The sequence below is a fragment of the Microchirus variegatus genome, assembly GCF_963457635.1.
Source record: "Microchirus variegatus genome assembly, chromosome: 14".
Taxonomy (NCBI): Eukaryota; Metazoa; Chordata; class Actinopteri; order Pleuronectiformes; family Soleidae; genus Microchirus; species Microchirus variegatus.
This window is the reverse complement of record NC_139815.1, coordinates 20,948,982-20,969,987: the sequence shown is the minus strand read 5'-3', so window position 1 is coordinate 20,969,987 and position 21,006 is coordinate 20,948,982. Positions and strand designations below refer to the sequence as shown.

Sequence of the window (21,006 nt, the reverse complement as noted above, 5' to 3'; positions counted from 1 at the left end):
TGTTTGCGATAAATGGAGAAATAAAATATTTCAGGGAAATTTTTTAGTGAAATATTGACTATCACTATATTTCAACTGTAAATCAAAATTGTTATTATTCCTATGGGTCTAGCTGACTCAGGATCTGCTCTGGATCGTTCACTGTTGGTGTTGGACCACGGGCCGGACGCAGGTACAGCCCACTGCGGTGAGGCGGGACTCCAGCTTGTAGATGTAGCCGTGCCCCGCCTCCTGCGTCCTGACCCGCCGCAGCATCAGGACCTGGTGCATGATGGGTTTGGACTCCAGGCTCTGGTCCTCGACGCCCTCAGAATCCAGGCAGCCCTGCAGCAAACAGCTCGCCTCCGACAGCGGAGGGAACAGAGTGTCGTCTTGGGAGACGCTGAGGAACGAAGGAACCAAAAAAAAAAGTTGATTGATTTGTGTCATTAATTAAAAGTTTGTTTTAGTTTGAGTGGAAACAAAAGCACGTGTTCATACTTGTACGTCCATGGGGAGATGGAGGAGTTCTCAAGGGATCGGACGTGTTTGCTAGGAACCAAAAAGCTGGGGTCAAGTTGCAAGGGGACTATGTTGTCACCATCAGTGTGCTTGTGTGTCCTTGGCAAGTGTTTCGGCATGGCTGCTGCCTCCATCACCATCATCATCACCATCATCATCATCATTGCCACAACACAAGTAGCCTGAGAAAAAAGGAAATAAAGTGTTTTGAAAATGATTAAAAATAAAAGTGAATAAAATATGCTGGAATTAAAAGAAACTTGTTAGTGTATCACATGTGGAACACATGACATTTAATCTGCATTCTTTGAATATAATATTGACAGATGGATACACTTCACATTTATTGAATATAATAAATATATCAAATTAATTATTGATACTGTCTTAAAAGGTAGAAAATTGTGAAATTCTTTGCATATGTAGGTATTTGTACATCCAGGATGTGGGAAAACTGTGCTAAAGCAATACAAGCAAAGTATAACTCAGTGACTTTAAACACGTGAATCTTGAGTAATATCAAGATTTGCAACTTTTAAAGCATCAAACCTCATTGGCACAGGTTTGTGTAGAACAACAGAAGTTAAAGGTGATGAAGTTAAAGGTGATGAAGCTCCTCTTACCTTCACTGTGGAGTTTCTTGTTGAAAACATCATGAATTCTTCTCTTGAACTTCACACGTTGCTCTGTTTCTCAGATTCGCTGGCGTTGTTTGTTCTTTGCAGATCTTTATGTCGTCTTTGCTTCCTTCAGACGCTCCTCGGGTTCAGATGGAGGTTCAGGTTTAACGCTGTCTTTTCCTCTGCTGCTGCTGCTGCTTGTGAGTCTGCTGTCTCTCTCTCTCAGGTTCATGTAGATTTAGGCTTTTTATCCTGAGGAGCAGTGATGTCGCACTTCCTCCGGTGATGTCACTTCTTTCTTTCTTTCACGATTATGCCCGATGGTTGACCCACTTTCACATTCAACATGGAGGCTGAATTATTCTGCAGCACAAACTTGCAGCAAGTTTTAAATGGGTCACCTTGTCGTCGCAGAATCTTCACCTTTCAGCACCTTTGTGTTTTGTAGGTGTGAAAGTTCGATTATTGTGGCTGCTATTACAAACACCATGAGGCCTCTAGTGTGTCACGCGTTTGCAAGTTTCAGCTAATCTATCTTTAAAGCAAGTTGCGTCTGTGTGTCTGTGACAGGCATATCTCGTTGACCATTGGTCAGACAGCACTAAGACTTTGGATATGGGTTGAGCCTGGCCCGATGGTGTGCATTCTTGATTTTCTCATTTTTAGGAGGAATTTTAATTTTCGCCGATTTATCACGCTTACACCAGGCAGGCAGCGGCTCATCAGCAGCAGCTGCGCTGTCTGGAGCAAGGAGGTGGGAGTGAAGCGGGTGTCCTCACGGTGGGTGAGACGTTCTCACACGGTTCACCGCAGAACATGGTGTTATACCGAAACGACGAGGTGTTCACCAATACGCAAGCACATATTTATTTGGTATTAGCATGATACTATTTTGCGTCTAACTTTGGCGAACTTGTTTCCAAAGGTAAGCTAGTGAGGCTACGAATAGCATTAGCGTAGGGCTAACATAATACATAATACATACATGTGTCATAAATTAAAAAAACAGTAGACTTGTAGACTTTACCTTAGAAGAAATGTGTGTTCAGCATCAATTCAATTGCTCTCATTCATACACAGTTTCTCTATCTATCTACACAGTAACAATGTCACATTTTATTTGTGAGATGCATTCTTCATCCAAACAAGTAGACGACACTGAAGAACTGCTGAGCAACCAGGTCTTTTGAGGTGAACAATTCAAAAGTGAAACTTTTAGCGGGCGCTTATCTGTTTTCAGTCCCACTCTTGCAGATGACCTAATTAAACGTAATTAAATGTATTATTATTAAATAGCAACAGAATGCAGATGTAGCCTTATTATATTTATATATTATATCTGCCAAGCCTGTGTTTGTGAGTCCGTTTCACATTCAAGACCTGACGCTAATGATAATGTGGTGCTGATGTGCCCAAAAGATTAAGTATTTCTTTATCCGTGAAGGCCAAACAAAAATATAACTTCACAAAATACTCTGTGTTCCTGATCTTGACGGAGGTTACAGCTGATCATCTGAGATTTTGCTTGAATAATAATTATGACTTTATTCTCCTAATATTAAGATTTTATTCTCAAAAGATTACGACTCCATTCTCAAAAGATTACGACTTTACTCTCGAAAGATTATGACTTTATTCTCAGAAGATTACAACTTTTTTTACGACTTCATTCTTGAAAGATTAAGACTTTTTTTCTCCTAATATCAGGACTTTATTCTTGAAAGATTACGCCTTTATTCTCAAAAGATTACGACTTTATTCTTATCATAGTATGACTTTATTCTCGAAAAGATTAAAATAACACTTCTTTAGTTTGGCCCTAATACTCTGTCATAAGAATGGGAAACATTAAACTAAGAAACAAAGAGAATCAGCACTGTGTGAACAGGTTTGAATTGTGTTCATACTTAAAAGTTTCCTCTTTCATAACTAAGTCTGACATCGAGTCTAATCCCTTTGACACATTCACGAGTACTTTTTCATCTGAGAGCATGGTTTGCGACATAAGATTTTTTTTACACTTCTTCTCTTTGATATTTATTGATTTGGTTGCGCTTGTCAGTTATGCAGGTGAATCTGCTTTGATGTTGCAACGGGAGAAACTTCTTGACAGTCTGACACGACGGTGTGACGACATGGTTCCCCCTCTTGACCCCAGACCCCCTGATGACTCCAATCCCCCCCCCTCCCGACTCACTCGTGGGTCGTCCCCTCTTTCTCTTCTTACCTGCCGACTTGTCTCTGTTGCATCTGTCGTGTAGAGCAGGATGTTAGCATGCTGCAAAGTCTGACCTGGTTTTCAGTTGCGGTGTGACTCAGGCTGGCTTAGATTGCAGCATCATCACTATGGTGTGTGTATATGTGTCTGTTTTTTTTTTTAGCCCACACTGTCAGCTCGCCTCTGACCTGGTTTGATTGACACATCGATGTTTATCTCCGATCTGATATGACTTTCTGTATCGGTTCGCAGACGCTTGTTCCTTTGTCGTCCCCTTGTTTCCAAGGCGCTTGCAGAAAGTTTATGTAAGAGAAAAAACGCTGTCAGTTAATCTACTCAGATCCACAGATTACATTTATCATATTTACATCTGTGTTTATAGTGCATGAGTGTGTGAACATTTCTTGCATAAACCCCTGGCCTACTCAGGACCAGTAGTCTGCATGGAGACCAGAATCTAATTAATGCAGAAGTGGTTAAGTTTTGGGCTAAGATTTAAATAACAGTTAGTTTAAGGTTAGCATTAGGCAATAACTGGTTATGTTTTTAAAAGAATGGAAGTGAAAGCATATCTTACCTTACTTTCATTTATTAATTTTCTTGCTGTGAGGCACCACTGCTAGCCACTGCAACACCATGTAGACTTTACCTGAGAAGAAATGTGTGTTCAGCATCAATTCAATTGCTTTCATTCATACCTTAAATAAACATTGTTCAACCATAAATCTGGATCTATCTATCTATCTATCTATCTATCTATCTATCTATCTATCTATCTATCTATCTATCTATCTATCTATCTATCTATCTATCTATCTATCTATCTATCTATCTATCTATCTATCTATCTATCTATCTATCTATCTATCTATCTATCTAACTATCTATCTATCTATCTATCTATCTATCTATCTATCTACCTATCTATCTATATGAATATAATACATTAAGTTTCAATAAGAGGCACAACATTTTAAAATACTATCATTTAATGTGTTAATGTTAAACGTTTGATGTTTTTAATGTTTTGAGGTTAACTCTTGGATTTCAAAGTAAACGTGATTTTGTTGTCTAATGTCTAATGTTACATTTAAGATTTATCTAATCTTCTGTTACACAGAGAAATTTTACATCCTGGTGGTAATCTTTGGTAATCCCTGAACCGCAGTGATGCCGGTGACTTGCGTCCCCACCCACCTGCAGCTCGGCAGAGGCAGCGCACTGAGGTTTTCTGTTCACCGTCACCTTTGAAGATCAGTCCCTCCACAGTGAGGTCTGTTTGATGAGGGAGGTGTTCAAACTTTCTAAGACTGAAACCTGGTGACTGGAATCAGCACACAACTGAAAGTAGTAGGAGTGTGTGTGTGTGTACGTGAGTGTTTGTGTGTAAAAGAGAGAAATGATTGAAATCCAGGAGCCACAGCCTTTGCTTTCTTACATGCTTTCAATGGACTCTACACTGGAAGTCGATGGCGCTCATGGAACTGTAAATTGATGAGATAAAAAAGAGTGTTTAACAATCAAAATGAATATAGGACATATTTAGGATTTAGGATATATAGGATTTTGTTTAACTCTAAAATTCCAATTTAGACTCAGGCATGTTTACTTTAGACTCAGACATGTTTATAACATTGCCAAGATTATTGATAATGGGAAAAAAAATCACAGATTATTGCACATATGAGTTGCTGTTGTGGTGTCGTTTTAGAATCTGAAGGCAACCACGATTGTCGAAAGGGCCAGAGCCAAAATCTGGGCCTTTCTGGGGCGGGGCTTTACTTAATTTGATTGAACCAATGTGATTGACAGTTCTTATCGTCTAATAGGAGCGTCCGGTTTTCAGAATGCCATGACATGGCATGGATCAAACCGTCTTCACAGTATGGAGTTTGTTTAGCAACCGTCAGTCTATGATGATAGAAAAATTTGCAAGTGAAAAAACAAGGTACACCCCAAGTCTAAATGTTCTCTGGCGCCATCTACAGGTTAAACCACATATTATTTAGTAACAGAGCATGGGCGTCTCTGACGCTAAATGTGTTTCCCGCTCTGTTGACGACAAACAGTATTCAGATTCAAATCTGGTGATTAATCAGCATTGTCCCTGTTTCCCCTGGTTTCCTCTCTCAGTTAAAGCAGGTCAGAGAAAGATGCTGACGGCGCCGTTCAGACTTCAGTTGACCACATCACAGACAAACCACAGCTCACTGTGATGTCACTGCACAGAGACCTCTTTGGGAACCATATATGGCAACAGGAAACTGAACACAGGATCAAGTTACTGTTTGTATGATACTTTGATTTAGTTCAAAAACCTTTTTTCATAGAGCAAATCACTGGTTTCGAATAAATATTTTTCAGCATGGAACTATTACAATTATTTATTTTTAAGCATCTGTTTTGACATTTTTATTAAACTTAACTGAATTAGTGTCAGTGATAAAACTGATTAAATCACAGATTCTTTAATGACCACGAGGGAGCAGCAAAGCAGAAAATGTTTGCGATGATACAAAGTAATTTTTCCAAAAGTGTCCCAGGACTTTTGCAGTAAAAAAACCAAAGTGTATCAGTTTGATGAACTGAAATTTTGACTTGAATTTTGTAAATCCTGTAAAAAAAAATTAATTATACAATTAATTTAGCTACAATCTTTAATAATTAATGAAAATAAATTCTGAAGCTGGCAACACAAACATCTGTGATCTCATAATACGATCTGTTTTTTTTAAAACAATCTCAAAATGATATAACTGAATACATAAACCAATACATTTAGTTAAATTGGGGGAAATTGGAAAAAAACATAATTCATAAAATGAAATACATTTATTTTATGATATATATATATATTAATGTCATATTATGGGAGCTAATGTTAGCATGTGTGCTTCTGCTTTAGTTTCATATTATACCGATTATTGTTAGTATGAAATGTTATTCTTATAACATATAAGAATGAAAAACATTCACATCTTTATTAAATATGTGAACGCACACATGCAGAATGAAAAAAAGCAGAGAAAGTGACGGTGTCTTGTGATGTGTGTTTCTGTGGTACTGTAATGTGTTGTAAACGGGTCTCTGAATGCAGCGTTACTTCTCCAGACTGTGTCCAGGAAACTTAATTGGAGCTGCCCAGTGAAGGAAACAGCAGCAGCTTAGTTATTCATGGGTTTGGACTGTGGGAGGAAGCCGAGATACTCGGAGAGAACAGGGGAAACATGTAATCCCCCGAACCAGATCCAAACCAGACAACTTTCTTGTTGTGAGGCAACTGCTAGCCACTGCATCACCGATCTGCTGGGTATATTTTTAGCCTTAGCTTTTTGTTTTCAACCAAATGTGCTCAGTCATAATGTGAACCGTGTCACACACTATATGTCGCGTGCAAACAGAACAAAAGTGAGACTCTCGTGGAGCTGATAAGCACACTAGCATCTCTAGAAATAAAAAGCTATGAGCGGGAAACAGTCAAGTTTTCTCAGCAGATGCTATCAGACAACAATACATATGTGACTCCCATCTGACAAGAATCTCCCCTTTGGTCCCTCCCTGAGCTTATTAGCTCGGAATTACATGATTAGATCTCATATATGAACATAAATGAACCTGATTTGAGAGCAGTCACACACACAGGAGCCAGACAGGACCACACTGACAACATGAAGCTGAGACACAGTGTCGGCAAACTGCTGGTGAGCATCGTCTTCTCTGTCAAAGCTCAAAGCTAAAGATATGATCTATGTCAGCTTAAGATGTCGACACGTTGAGAATATCTGTGCTGCTTTGTCTCGTTGTTTGAGTTTGTGTCACTCGGTAATGCGTTCACCGTCTGCACCGAGGTCTAGAGTCAAAGGAGTTGTCGATCCACTGCTGCTTCCATGATGAAGTTCAAATGTGTTATTTTGTAACTTTGATGATCTACCAAAGTGACACAAACTAAACCTCTAATTTCCACAAAGGGGTACAGTTTGGTTCGGTTTGGGTTTTAACCCATTTATTTGCATTTCCATTTGTCTAATGTTGAGAAGGTTACCACTCACTCACACACAATCTTCTACTGCTTTATCCTTTTTTGTGTAGTGGCTGAAATATTAAATGTTTTCCTAGTTGTCCATCGTCACAGCGATGTTTTCACTGAGCTCACATCCTCCTGACCCTGACTGCTTTCCGACCGTATATAAACTATGCCTTTATTATATTTTAAGTTCAACTCAAATGACCAAACCATTTACCATTAAATTGTGAAGTAAAAAGTCAAATCAGAGGCTGCTTCAAAACAAGTATTTTTTCAGATTTAAAAGACACATATTAAACGAAACTTGGTTGATTTGAACACTGACTGTACTCTGGTTCTGATGTCATATGCTTTCTAAACTCACCTCCACTTTGGCGTCATCAAGGTGAGACTGAAAAACTCACAGTTATCATCTGTCCTTTCATGTCTCCAGGTGTGTTGCAGTGTATTGTGGGTAGTTGTCTCCTCTTCCTCTAATGTAAAAGCTTGTCGTTCTCCTCCTGGATGTGATTCCATGTTGGCGTTCTCCTCAGAGAACTCCTCCTTATCTGAAGGAAAGGGGAACATTCACCGCAGGTCTCTGTGTCCGTGGATATGGAGGTCAGATAATAAACACACACACACACACACACACACACACACACACACACACACACACACACACACACACACACACACACACACACACACACACACACACACACACACACATTCTTGTACTTGCTGCATACTGAGGACTGGGTTGCTGACAAAGTGAGGACCAGCATTTCCACTTTATAAATCAACACTATTACATATATCTACTTCATGAATGACATCTACAAAGAACTACTGGTTGTACCACAAAACGTCTGCAGGTGGAGCCCCAGAGCAAAAGGGGCTGGAAAACTTTTTACGATTTTTTTTTTGGTCCAAAATTTAACAAAAAAAAATTTGGTCCAAAACTTGAAAAAAAAAATTTGGTCCAAAATTTGAAAAAAACGTCATTCTATACTATGTCGTCCAAAATTTGAAAAAATCTTTGACAACATTTTTTTGCTCCAAAATTTGACAAAAACGTCATTCTATACTATGTCGTCCAAAATGTGATTATTTTTTTGACAAATTGAGTATAGCATGTTATAGCAACCTAAGGAAGTGATTTCAATGAAAACAAAGTGAGGACCGGCCAAAATGTCCTTACTCTGTAAAAATGACCTCACTTTGTTGGTTAAAAACCCTCACTGGTCCTCAGTATGCTGCAAGTACAAGAACACACACACACACACACACACACACACACACACACGCACACAGCCAGCAGGACTCACATTTTCACTGTGCATTGATGACTTTTTTGTCCGTTCAGGTCGTCCACGGTGAAGAACCGGATTCCATCCACACTATGGGAGGCCGAGTGCAGCAGCAGCTTCTGCTCCGGTCCAAACAAGCGCAGCTTGAACTCACTTCCCATCTACCAGAGCGTCCTGGTCCTGCATCGACAGCAGCGCAGCAGATGCTACACCGCATCCTTCCAGTCTGTGTCTGTGGGCTGTACCTGTGTCTGGGACCAAACCAGCCAGAACTGAACCAAAATCTACTGATGGAACAGGGATGTGTTCAATAAAAAAAGTGATTTTTATACAAGTTTGACTGCTATTTGAATATAGTTTGAAATGATAAACACTAGCCTAGTTCAGAAAACTCTGTGAGGATTTATTACCTGGTTACTAGCATGACCACTAACCAAAACATGGTCGCTGGTGGTCTAGTGGTTAGGATTCGGCGCTCTCACCGCCGCGGCCTGGGTTCGATTCTCGGTCAGGGAAGTCGATTTGAGCAAAGCAGGGGAGCAGAGAAGTCCTGCGCCCAGCTTGTGTGTGTTCACGACTGGTGCGTAATAAGAAAGAGTTAAATGCAGAGGACGAATTCCAATGAGCCAGTACCTCATTTCAATTACAATTTAGGAATATGATCTGAATAGTGGTGAAGTTTGTGTTTGGGTATTAACTGGTTAAAGTTTGGGGATAGCTTCATAGGCTGTCCAAATGAATGGAAGTCAATGCAGTGCTCTAAGAAGAATAGCTGCACAAACCTGTGTGTGTGTGTGTGGTGTCCCATGACATCTGCAATCCTCAGCAGCAAAAAAACTAATTCAGACTAAAAAACAGCCTTGATTAGCTAAACACAAAAGCGTGTGTGTCATGTTGCATGTGACAGTGACCGAGGTCTGCTGCATGACTGAGCCACATACACTCAAGTCACTGACAGGACACAACGACAACGGACACAACAGCTTCTACCAGAGCACAGGCAATAGATTAGACTGGAATATAATCTCCTCCTTAGGTAAGTTGGTTTGTTGCAGTGAACCTGAATGGATACAGCATTTTTCCTAAATCTTTCCTTTTTTTTTTTCTTTCCAAGAGTTCAGCTGAGATTGGCACCAGCGACTCCGCGACCCTCATGCGGAGGAAAAAGCATAATTATTGATGCATTGAGTCTAATTATCTTGTGCACACAAGACAATCCACAATGATGTAGAGAAGAATGAACTCAGTCATTATCGTCATTATAATCATCTTGAGTGCATTAAGCTTGGGCAGCCCATGGTCTAGTGCAAAGTTCTCAAAATTGCGGCCCGTGGGGCACATTCAACGTCTCCCGGCACTTAATATCAAGTTATTATGATTGTTTTCTCTATGTTCTTTTTATTAATAGATTAAATGTGCATTGTAAATACATTGCATCTCCTGTGTAACCACCACACCTGATTTTCACCTTCGTACAGAATTACGAGCCAAACTCCAAACTCCCATCATGCCTCTGGTGATGTGCGCCCCTCCCTCAATATGCCTTAGCTTCCTCCGTCTGCTGAAGCACCTCCTTCCCTCGCTCCCCCCGACGGTCCGGGATGTGGACGTCCCCCCTCTCTATCGGAAGAGGTTCGTCCTGTCCGGGTATCGTCCCGTGGGCCTCTCGAGGCGCTGTTACATCCTCAGTCTCTTCCAGATCCACAACGAGACACTGAATGTGTGGAGCCACCTGCTGGCTGCTGTCTGCATCACCATGAGGTTCCTGGTGTTCGCCACTCTACAGGGAGGGGTACGGACGCAGTCCTGTATAGTTTGCTTTGCCTCCTGCGATTTGACTGCTAGGTGTCTGACCTCTTTGACCTCCGACCTCTCAGGGAATCCTGGGTTTTCGGCTGCAGGGTCCTGAAGGTCAGGGCTTCTCTGCGGACGCATCCTCGCTGCCTCTGGTCCTCTACGTACTCTCTGTCATCACATACCTCAGCTGCAGGTGAGTCAGCAAGGAATCTCCATGTTTCAGCGTTTAAAGGAGCTACATGTAAGTTCCAACAAGTGTTGTTCGTAGAACTGCAGCCTCGTCGCGATGCACTGCACGTGAGCATTCTGAACAGTGAATGGAGAATTTTGAGGTAACTGTAGCAACACTCTGGTCTTCACTTGCCGTCAGTCACTTTCCTGTTTGGCACAATGGGCTGCGATAAAACGGATAAAAAATTGTTTTTGCCTTTTTTGATTTTGTGGGATTTCTGAGTCTGAGTTGTGCTGGTAGCCGGTCATTTGTTGATATTTGCAGACTCCGCTGCTCCACACACTACAGCTCACTCACTACTTACGGTGCTTTTCCACCATACGGTTCTAGCACTACTCGGCAGTTTGGGTACCAGACACGTCATTTTCCATTACTACAGTACCTCCTCAATGCGGGCGGTGTCGCGATAGCACAGCTGCACAAAACTGCCATGACTTTGTCTTTTATGCGACACAAACACACAAACTAACGAGCATGTACTGAATCATTAGAATCAGTTAACTCAAAAGTTCAGTACTTCCTGCATGACTCCGTCTGACTGAACTACAATACAACTGAACTATTCAGCTCCCGATCGTCCGGCTTTCAGCAGTGCTGTCACTAAATACACCAGACTTCTCTGTTAAATATTGAGATTTTAGAAATGTCCTTGCTAAATGTCAGGGTTTTAGGATTTTTTAGATCTTTTTAACTGATCTACTGTTCGGTTTGATTCCTGTGTTGGACATCGTGCCCATGACTCTTCCAGTGCCGACACTCTCTGCCAATCAGAGCTCGGCTCGCTTGGAAACTCGCCAGAGCAGGTACTAAGGCACCAGGTACTATCACTAATAGAGAAGCAAAAATCAGTGTAGAATTAAGCCTTGCAGAGTCGAGTCATGCTGGAACTGTGTAGTGGAAAAGCGCCATTGGTTGCTTGTTGCAGTGCTGCAGCTCACCTCCTGCAGGCCCACTCAGAGATGGAACATTACTCACTCCACTTCCTGGAATATGCGTGCATGGCTGTCTACCAGTACAGCTGTGCCATGGCTCTGTATCTGTACACCTCAGACGCTGCTTGGAAGCAAAGCATGCTGGGACAGGTCTGTTTACATGTCTTACGTCCATCTTCAGTCTCTAACACACTGCATTGCCGATGTACTGATGATGTGGGTTATTTGCAGATCTTCCTCCCGGCCACGGCCCTCCTCACCTGGCTCTCCTGCGCCACCTGCTGCTACGCGACGCTTCATTTCTGCCGTCCACTGCACAGGAAGCTCTGCCAGGTGGTCTCAATGGGTGTGGCCTTCATGATGGTCTTCAACCCTGTTGTCCACCGCCTCATCTCCTTCACCTGGAAGAAGAACTCTGCACTGCCTCTGCACTTCCTGCAGGTTAGAGACGGTATACCCAGTTGAGAGCCGCTCAAAAGAACGATTATCCTCTCCCTTGTGGAGCTGTTCCCAAATTTTTTGCCTGTGCATGTGCAAAATATTGTATTATGGTTGCAGATCAGCGCTGCTGTTGGCATCCAGTGTGCACTGTGTGTAAGCAGTGGACACAGGTCCATAATGCAGCCAAATTCGTATAACAATAGTTCACACCACAACCGTCACTCTCGTTGATCTCATAGTATCGTAAAGAGCCACATGTTTTACATGAAAAATCACTCGACATAAAATGAAAATCAAACAGTTTCACAGCACATTCAACTTTTCATTCTACGTGTTATGAATCGTTTTACTAACTTTCCTCTCTCCGCCAGGTGGTGCTGTTTCTTCAGTCAGCCGTCTTCTTCTCCTTCCCCGTACCTGAGCACTTTTACCCCGGCCGCTGCGACATTGTCGCTCACAGCCACCAGCTCTTCCACATCATGTTGTCTTTCAGCATGCTCATCCAACAGGAGGCGCTGTTCAAGGACTTCCTGTGGCGGCGGCCAGCACTGATCAGGGAGTTTGGAGAGGAGCACCTCCTGCTGGCCTGTGCCTCCTTCCTCTGCCTGATGCTTTGCTGTGTGATGACGGTACTCGCCATGAGGCGGAGAGCTCAGGCACTGCTGCAGAAAGAGCAAAGATGGAAGGAGTATGAGACTCATGTACACGAACAGAACGTAGTTACAAAGAGACACTTCTGAATGTCTCATCAGGTCCAAATCATCATAATGTCCCAACGAAACATGCACTTTTTTCTCATGTGGGTGAAAAGTGATGGTTCTGTTAAGCCTGAAATGTCAGAATATGTACTGTAATAGAAGTGGATATTCAACAGGACAAAAATAATGCAAACATATTGATTTGATTTGAATTACAAATATGTTTGCATCAAAGATGCATAGGCGTCAGATATGCCAGGTACATGTCCTCAGCACTATTTATGATGCAAAGTAACCGTTTTTTGTTACCATTAGTCAAGATTGTGCTGCAATATTTTATTTACAAACTAAATTTAAGTTTGCCACCTTAAAAAATATTGTTTTTTTAATCTTAAAATGTACAGTATGTACATATATACTGTATATATTCATCTTCATCTTGTAAAACTAAATGTTGCATGTTGGAAATCTCAGAATGGCAGCAGATTACAAGATATTCATGACGTCTACAGAGGAGGTTATGCTTTCAGCTGTGTTTGTCTGTCCGTGAGCACCATAACTGAAAAAGGTAGAGGATGGAATTTGATGAAATTTCCTGGAGATGTGTGCTTCCTCTTGTTATCAATTCATTTGACAGCTATCTATTTTTCTTCACTTACTGATTAACTTTGTCTATAAAATATCGAGTGAAAACTATCATAGACTACAGTACAGTCAAGGAAAAAAACATAGTAGTTGTTATCTGTCTTTCTCAGTTCTCTACCCGCCTCGCTCTACCAGTCAAGCAGTAATCGTCAGTTGCAGAGTTTGGGTGGAGCCGCAGATAAAGTTTCACTTTTACAGTCAATACTTGTTGCCAGTGTTGGACATTACATGTTATTTTATAGAGAAATGGATGAGTCAGTTTTCTATAATCTAACACACAAGGAAACATCCCAGGGTTGATTCTCTGCAGAGCAAGGATTACAAGGAATGTTTGAGTTAATCAGGCTGTTTTATACCATAGCAGTTCAAAGTCCTTTATAAATGGCACCACAAATCAAGCCGTAAAGTAATTATAGATAACACACAGTGTCACAGTTAAATATAATATTGAATTTATAAAACAACAAATGAAAATGTGAAGAGTGTTTGGCTAAATGGAGTTGAAAGCAGCTAACAGGACACAGCAGTCAAATCAAGTAATTTTGGTGTGACGGTAAAGCTAGCAGTTAGGCTAACATAATGTTTTTATATGCCTCACATATTTAGGGCTGTTTTTTGTATTTAAGTCATACTGTTTGTCTTTGTAATTTAACCCTGCAATACCTAGCGACAGTATTCATACAACTTTACACCATTAGCTCAATGCGTTTCACAAACAGACTCACCAGTTTGAAGCAAAAATTATAACCACTTCTTCTGCCCATTCCATGTTTAAAAGACAGAAACAAACAAACTAAAGGTAATTATTTTTGATAAACAAGGCATTCCTTTTTCAGACTTCTCAGAAATTAAGCCACTTCTAAAACAATAGCTCTAACAATGCTGTTAGCAAGCAACTAAGCCAGTTAGCAAGTGAGTGAGTATGCTAGGTTCTACAAGGTGGCACGTGAGCTATGTAGCCTCTGAAAAATACACCATCACAAAGTAAGGTGTTGTTTATTGAACTCTTTTCTACCAGTTATCTCGTGAACAAAGTTTATTAACTTGTAAACACTTGTGTCGGGGCGAAGTGATTGATGCACATATGATTGAACATAAATCAAAAAATGTGCTTCATTCACTTCACTCATACGTTTTGAAATATTGACACAATGTTGCGAAAGCGGGCAAATATTACGTTTACTCACACGCCTTTTCTACAGGAAGTGCAAATACAACAAAATTAAGTTGAGAAAAATAAGACCCACAAGTCAGTTTTATTGACTCCACGGGTTTAAACAAAGAGTGACTGTATTGTGTGTTTTTACAGTGTATAAGTGTGTACTTGTATTTGTTAACCCTGTAGGACAAGGGTGTCAAACTCTGGCCCACGGGCCAAATTTGGCCCGCAGTGTAATTATATTTGGCCCATGAAGCAATACCAAATGATTACTCCGTCGGTATACAGCACACATTGTTGATACTATGGCTCTGTTGACAGCAGTCATAGCATCCCTGATGCTACAACATGGCACCGTGCCACCCCTCCCAAAAATAATGACAAGAAAGGCAGAAAACAGGAACTTTCTGGACAGGTGGGAGGCTGAATATCTATTTACATATGTAAAAGACAGACCTGTTTGTCTTGTATGTGGAGTACAACATTAGACGCCACTATGATACAAAACATCACGAAGGACCTGGACGTGACTCAAAGATGCCAGAAAGTAGAAGAGATGAAAAGAAGTTTGGTTTCACAACAGACTATGTTCAAAAAGGCCACATCACAATGTGAAGCTACTGTAAAGGCTAGTTTTATTGTGGCAGCAGAGATCAGCCCAACCCTTCAATGAGGGAGACTTTGTGAAGAAATATCTTGTCCAAGTTTTACATTTTGGCCCACTGTGTATTTGAGTTTGACACCCCTGCTGTAGGATATTTGCTGGTGTAAACAAAGACCTTGTTATGAAAAGTGGTCCTTAAGGGGACAAAACCTGATCCTAATAGGATAGGACTTAATTTTTAGGAAAGTTACTTTTTGGGTTAACATTTTAATTGTGGTTAAGTGGAGGTTAGGGTTAAAAATAGATAATAGAAAGTTAGAAATAATGCTTTGTTTTGGCTGTCCAAATGTAGAAAAGTCATTGCAGTGTCATAAAGAGAATAGCTATGCAAGCATGTGTGTGTGTGTGTGTGTGTGTCTGTGGGTGTCTTTAAACGGCTCAAGCAGCAGAGCAACTCAGTATTTGTTCAGTCTGTCAATGAGTAAACAGCAGGAACAACTCCCTACATGTGAAACTGAAGTCACAGCTGTCTGCACGCAGGTACGTAACAGCTACACACTTATTATTTTCTTATTTTAACGATAGACCACATTAATCAATAGCTAATGTCGGTCAATCTTCCATTCATGTAAACACGTCAACTTTGACATCTTTCATTCAAGTTTTGAATATCGGATAATTATCACTGAGTTCAAGTTAACAGAAGCGGTAACTGTACTACAAACACGCTGTACTGTACTGTTCATACACGCATGCATCTGGAGATTACTGGAACATAACAATATATATACACTTCTACTGGAGATATGCTTGAACAGTTAATTGCTGAAATAGATTTTAGCTTTATTGTTGAGATATTTTATAACATTTGTGGAATGACATTACTTTTCATATATCATAAAGGGGACACAATATATGTATATATATATATATGTATATATATATACAGCAGTGGTGAATAGTCATTATCATTGTTATTAATGGTTTTAATCAAATGTAGCTAGTATGTAAGCAGTTTCAAATGTTTAACATTATTTAAATGAAATGATTATAATAGTAAAGTATATATATATATATATATATATAAAGTCATTTTTAAAATGTTTCAGCTCTCAGGGAAAATGTGTTTTGTTTTTTTTGAACACCTGAAACTATGTTGTGATGAAGTGTCTTCCTGTGTGCAGAACAAATAACTACTTACTTTCACTTAGCAATGTCTCATTTGCATTTTTTGGATGTTTACCCATTAGCTGTCAATGTCAGCATGTTATTCTGCCATTTCAAACACAAACAGATGCTTCCACATGTCCTTACATTGGTATTGTATGGTAAGTAATACGTTCACCTGAGGGCAGAGGTGAGACTGACTGAGGACATCAAAGGCGGAGACACTTAGGGAGGTTGTGGTCGAGGTTGTTTTTTCCTTGTGTTCACTGTTTCCAGGGGGCAATGCTCTGTTTGGTGTGTATCTGTGAAGCTTTAAAAAAAAAAAAAGATACATCATGACATCGCTGTGTTTGTCCGACAGGTCTCAGTCACGATGGTCACAGTGCTGCTTCAAGACTCATTAAGTGGGATCTGAAACAACGAGGTAAGAATGCAAATCACTCTCTTACAAACAGGAACTGTGTGTGTCACCATGTTTGATTCAGATTTGTCTTGTGTAATTTTTTTTCTTATTTCAATGAACTTTGTCCTTTCAGTTAAGTTTAGTATGTGGGGCGGGGCAATAATTGAACTATATATATAACGTAATCTAATTTTACTCGGTATCAAAATAGGTTCAGTATACCCTACTCATTTAAGGGATCAATGGAACAGTTCAATCACACATCAAAATCTTTGATGATATACCGGACATATGTTTGGGGTCCCTTAGAAATGTCCTTATTTTGGAAGGAAAAGCACTTTTTTTTCAATGAATATAACATTAAATGAATCAGAAATACACTCTATACATTGCTAATGTGGTAAACTAGCTGCAAACGTCTGGTTTTTAATGGAATATGTACAGGCCCACATCCAGCAACCATCTCTCCAGTGTTCTAATGGTACATTGTGTTTGCCAATTGCGTTAGAAGGCTATTGGATGATTAGAAAACCCTTGAAAACCCTTGTGCAACTATGTTAGCACAGCTGAAAACAGTTTTGCTGGTTCTTTGATGAAAGGACAACATTATTATTTTGAATAGAAATCATTATTTCTAATCTTGTCAATGTCTTGACTATGTTTTCTATTCATTTCGCAACTCTTTTGATGAATAACGATGAGTGACTTTTAATGGAAAACACCAAAAAATGTATAGGTGACCCCAAACTTTTAAACGGTAGTGTAAACTGAATAATTATTGTAAAAGTCAAAATGATGTAACAAACCAAAAATCAGTATTTGCTGAAGTATTCTTCAGCAGTTAACGAACAATCTTTTCAAAATGATCAATATCGGCTCAAAGTGACTCTTTTTATTTTACTGTGATAACATTTTGGGCCATGTCGCCCAGCCCGAGTTGTACATCCAGTATTTTAAGATCAACTGCAGCAGAGGTGTACATTGAACTGACTAATGAATCCCAAATCACCATTATCAACGACAACCTTTCAGCATAATGTAAATCCAGTGATCTGACAGTGATCTAAAGCCCTGTGCCTCTTATAGACTCTGTTTTAATACTTTGAGACTGTGTGTGATCACAGGTCAATTAAGAAAGAGAGAGAAAGTCCACTCCTCTTTGATGTTCAATAAAGTAGCTTCACATATACATAACTTTCAGTGGAAAGGTCATTATACCATAACTGGTAAAAACTGCCATAAAGCAAGCCTTAAAGTTAGTCAAACAATAAACACAATAAAAAACGCTCGTATTTAACCTCCTGTAAAACAGTGTACACAGTACACAGGAGTGAAAAACACAGGTACATGTCAGGCAAGAGGTGCAAAAAATAACAACACTGGAAGATCCTATACAAAGTTAAAGAAAAACAACATTAGATCTGGAAAGAACAAAGGAAGATAAATAAATAGTATGGGAGGGAAGATAACAATAGTAGGTGTTAGTAATCAGTGAAAAGACAGGTAAACTGAGTCCAGGTAACAAACAAGGAAGAAACACTACAAATCAAGAGTAAACAGGAGGAAATAAACTACAAAGTTAAACCAGAACGAACATCAACAGAAAATCAAATCCATCTAAAATAAAGTCTCAGCAGAAAAACGAGGATGTTTAAAGAGACAGTTTCATCAACATGACACAAGAGTTTCTGCTTCTTCTTCATCAATTCGAATTTATTAACTGAAATCAAATAGCCTGCAGCACATTTTCATTCACTGTCTGATGTTTGTGTTTGAGTTGCTTTTTTTTTTAGTGATTATAGTTGAAACAGGTTGAACATCCTCTGCAGGATCCACATCTGAAAACAGCAGCTGCACGAGCTGCAGTTACACACTCTCCCATGATCTCATGAAAACATTAAATGCATACACTATCTATGTATGTATATATATATATATATATATATATATATATATATATATATATATGTACATATATGCAACACAGAAAACATAAAGTGTTAAGTGAAGCGAGCTTACATGGAAGCATTTTAGCTGTGCTTCCACTGTTTTCAAGCAGCTTTCGTTGTTTTTACTTGACTTTCTTTGTTCTCTGTCTACACATGTTTCTGTTATTGGTCCAGGTTTTGACAGAGGTAATGCTCTATCTATCATGATCTTTCTCTATCACTGAGAGAATGAGCCAACTTAAATGATATCACTCGAAATACAACATCGGAAACAGTTTCCTGTGGAGTTTACGGTCTCAATCACGAGTTTCGTGGCTATTTCAATACAAAATCAGAGTTAAATGATGGTCTCATTTACACTCAAGGTGAAAATGACACCTTACTCACCCTTCAAATAAGATCTAGGCGTGTTTACATATTTACATATATCATTAAACATAAAAACTATTCATCAAAATCAGTGAAATGTTCTGGTATTTTCTTTTGAAAAAGCCCAGTTATGTCTATGCCTAACGTGTATTTGTTTACAGGGTGGATTTTTACGAGATACCGGAGGCACTGACACATTGCTGCATCGAGCAAACAAAGTCAATGTGGTGTCTTAAGAAAGCCGGCCACACCAACAGCAGTTACACATTCCTGTCAGGCAGTCAGAGAAAGATCACGCAGACGTTGACCATTCGATGACTCACTCACCTGCAGCTGCTCTCGCTGAACACGCCTTGACGTCCGACTTCTTTCTCTCGCTCAGTGATCATGGCTGCATTTGGAGCCGGGGTCAGCGGACTCGCCGGAGTCAGCGGGGCGGCCGGGTCATGGCTCCTGTCAGGAGTCATCATGTCAATCATCCTCCTGCTCCTGCTCTCTGTCCTCCTCGCTGCTCTCTGCATCGACTGCAACAGGTCACCAGACTCTCATTTGTGAGGTTTTGTTTGTGTCAACAACATCAACACTGATATCTGAAATATAATCTCATTAATCATCTCTTTTTTTTCTCCCATCTTTGGCTTTTATAGACGCTCATTTGAGCTGCAAGATGCTCATGTGGAAAAAAACCCTTCCGCACTCATCAGTGTGGTAAGTGACCTTTGACCTCTCAGATGGAGGGACTCACTTAAATGTAGGCCTTTGACCAGAAGTGGAAAGAATACTGAAATATTCTACTCAAGGAAAAGTACCACTGTTTTTCGATAGGATTTTACTTAAGTACAATTAAAAGTACTTAGTATTCTAAATGTACTGTAGTTAAAGTAGAGAAGTAGCTTGTTTAAAATTCCTCTCCGAGTATTCTCCCTGAGTAAAAATGACTTAGTTACTTTAATAACAAGGATGGTGTGGCACATTAATTACTCATCAAAGAGCTGTAAACACAAACTAAAACATACTTAAGTAAAAACAAATATTTTAAAAAGTACACAAAAAACCTACTCAATTTCAGTAAAAAATAAATACATAAATGTAATTTTCCACCTCTGCCTTTGACTTATGAATGAAGGAATGATGTGTTTACTTACAGGTGAAACTGGAGGAAACTTCGGCGGCGAAAGAGAATCCGATGATTGACGAGATCCAAAACGATGAAAAGGGTGCGTGAGTGTCTTCAGTTCACCTCCTGCTCTTTGACAAACAAACACATTATTATTCTTGAGACTGAAAAGTGTCGAAATAATTAAAAGATGAATAGACTTTGTTGCTTCTCTGTCTGCAGATTTTATTCCAAAGGAGGAGGAGGAGGAGGAGGAGAACCCAGTTGATATCACTCCCTGGAGGAGCCACCTGAGGGCGCCACCGCTCAACCAAGGTCTGCCTGTGCATATAGCACTCACATAGTTGGACAGTTATAATCAGAATCCTACTTTAGAGCAGTCACAGATGGGTCACTGGAGAGTTCTTTGCAGTTACAGAAAATATCAGATTTTTTTTTTGCCCCTTAAACCTTTTAAAAGGTTGAAAAACTTAAAATATATATGTTTATACACATATATTAATGACATCTAGTGGTGAAAGTGAAGAGTGCAACAAATAGAGGACTCCTCCTCTCACTCACCCCTCCCTCTCGGGAAACTACAGTGACTTTCACCAGAACAAACTATGTAAACACACTTTCACAACTGTCTCCACTTTCCCACACTCTCTGTTTCCTCCTTCTTCAGATCCTTCAGGATCTTCTTCTTATTTAGTTCACACTTCAGGTGTATGTGAGCTTAAGGTTGCATCAAACGTATGTTCATGTTGGCTAACTGTAGAAACATGGCAGCACAAGATAGAGGCCTCCATAAAGCAGGCTTAGTCTAAGGCACATGTGTCAAACTCAAGGCCCGGGG

General features: G+C 40.0%; 2 protein-coding genes across 2 annotated transcripts; one reads left to right on the top strand and one right to left on the bottom strand.

Annotated features, from left to right (window-relative positions):
* Nucleotides 1-138: 138 nt before the first annotated feature.
* il17a/f1 (interleukin 17a/f1) lies at nt 139-1,154 on the bottom strand (the record flags this gene model as incomplete). Its single annotated transcript, XM_083900595.1, has 3 exons — nt 139-382; nt 481-683; nt 1,125-1,154. The coding sequence occupies 3 exons, from the start codon at nt 1,152-1,154 to the stop codon at nt 139-141; spliced, it is 477 nt and encodes a 158-aa protein (XP_083756721.1).
* A 9,008-nt stretch (nt 1,155-10,162) lies between these two features.
* On the top strand, nt 10,163-12,797 carry LOC310936521 (membrane progestin receptor beta-like; the record flags this gene model as incomplete). Its single annotated transcript, XM_083900594.1, has 5 exons — nt 10,163-10,447; nt 10,533-10,645; nt 11,610-11,766; nt 11,848-12,057; nt 12,429-12,797. The coding sequence occupies 5 exons, from the start codon at nt 10,163-10,165 to the stop codon at nt 12,795-12,797; spliced, it is 1,134 nt and encodes a 377-aa protein (XP_083756720.1).
* Between the last annotated feature and the right edge of the window lie 8,209 nt (nt 12,798-21,006).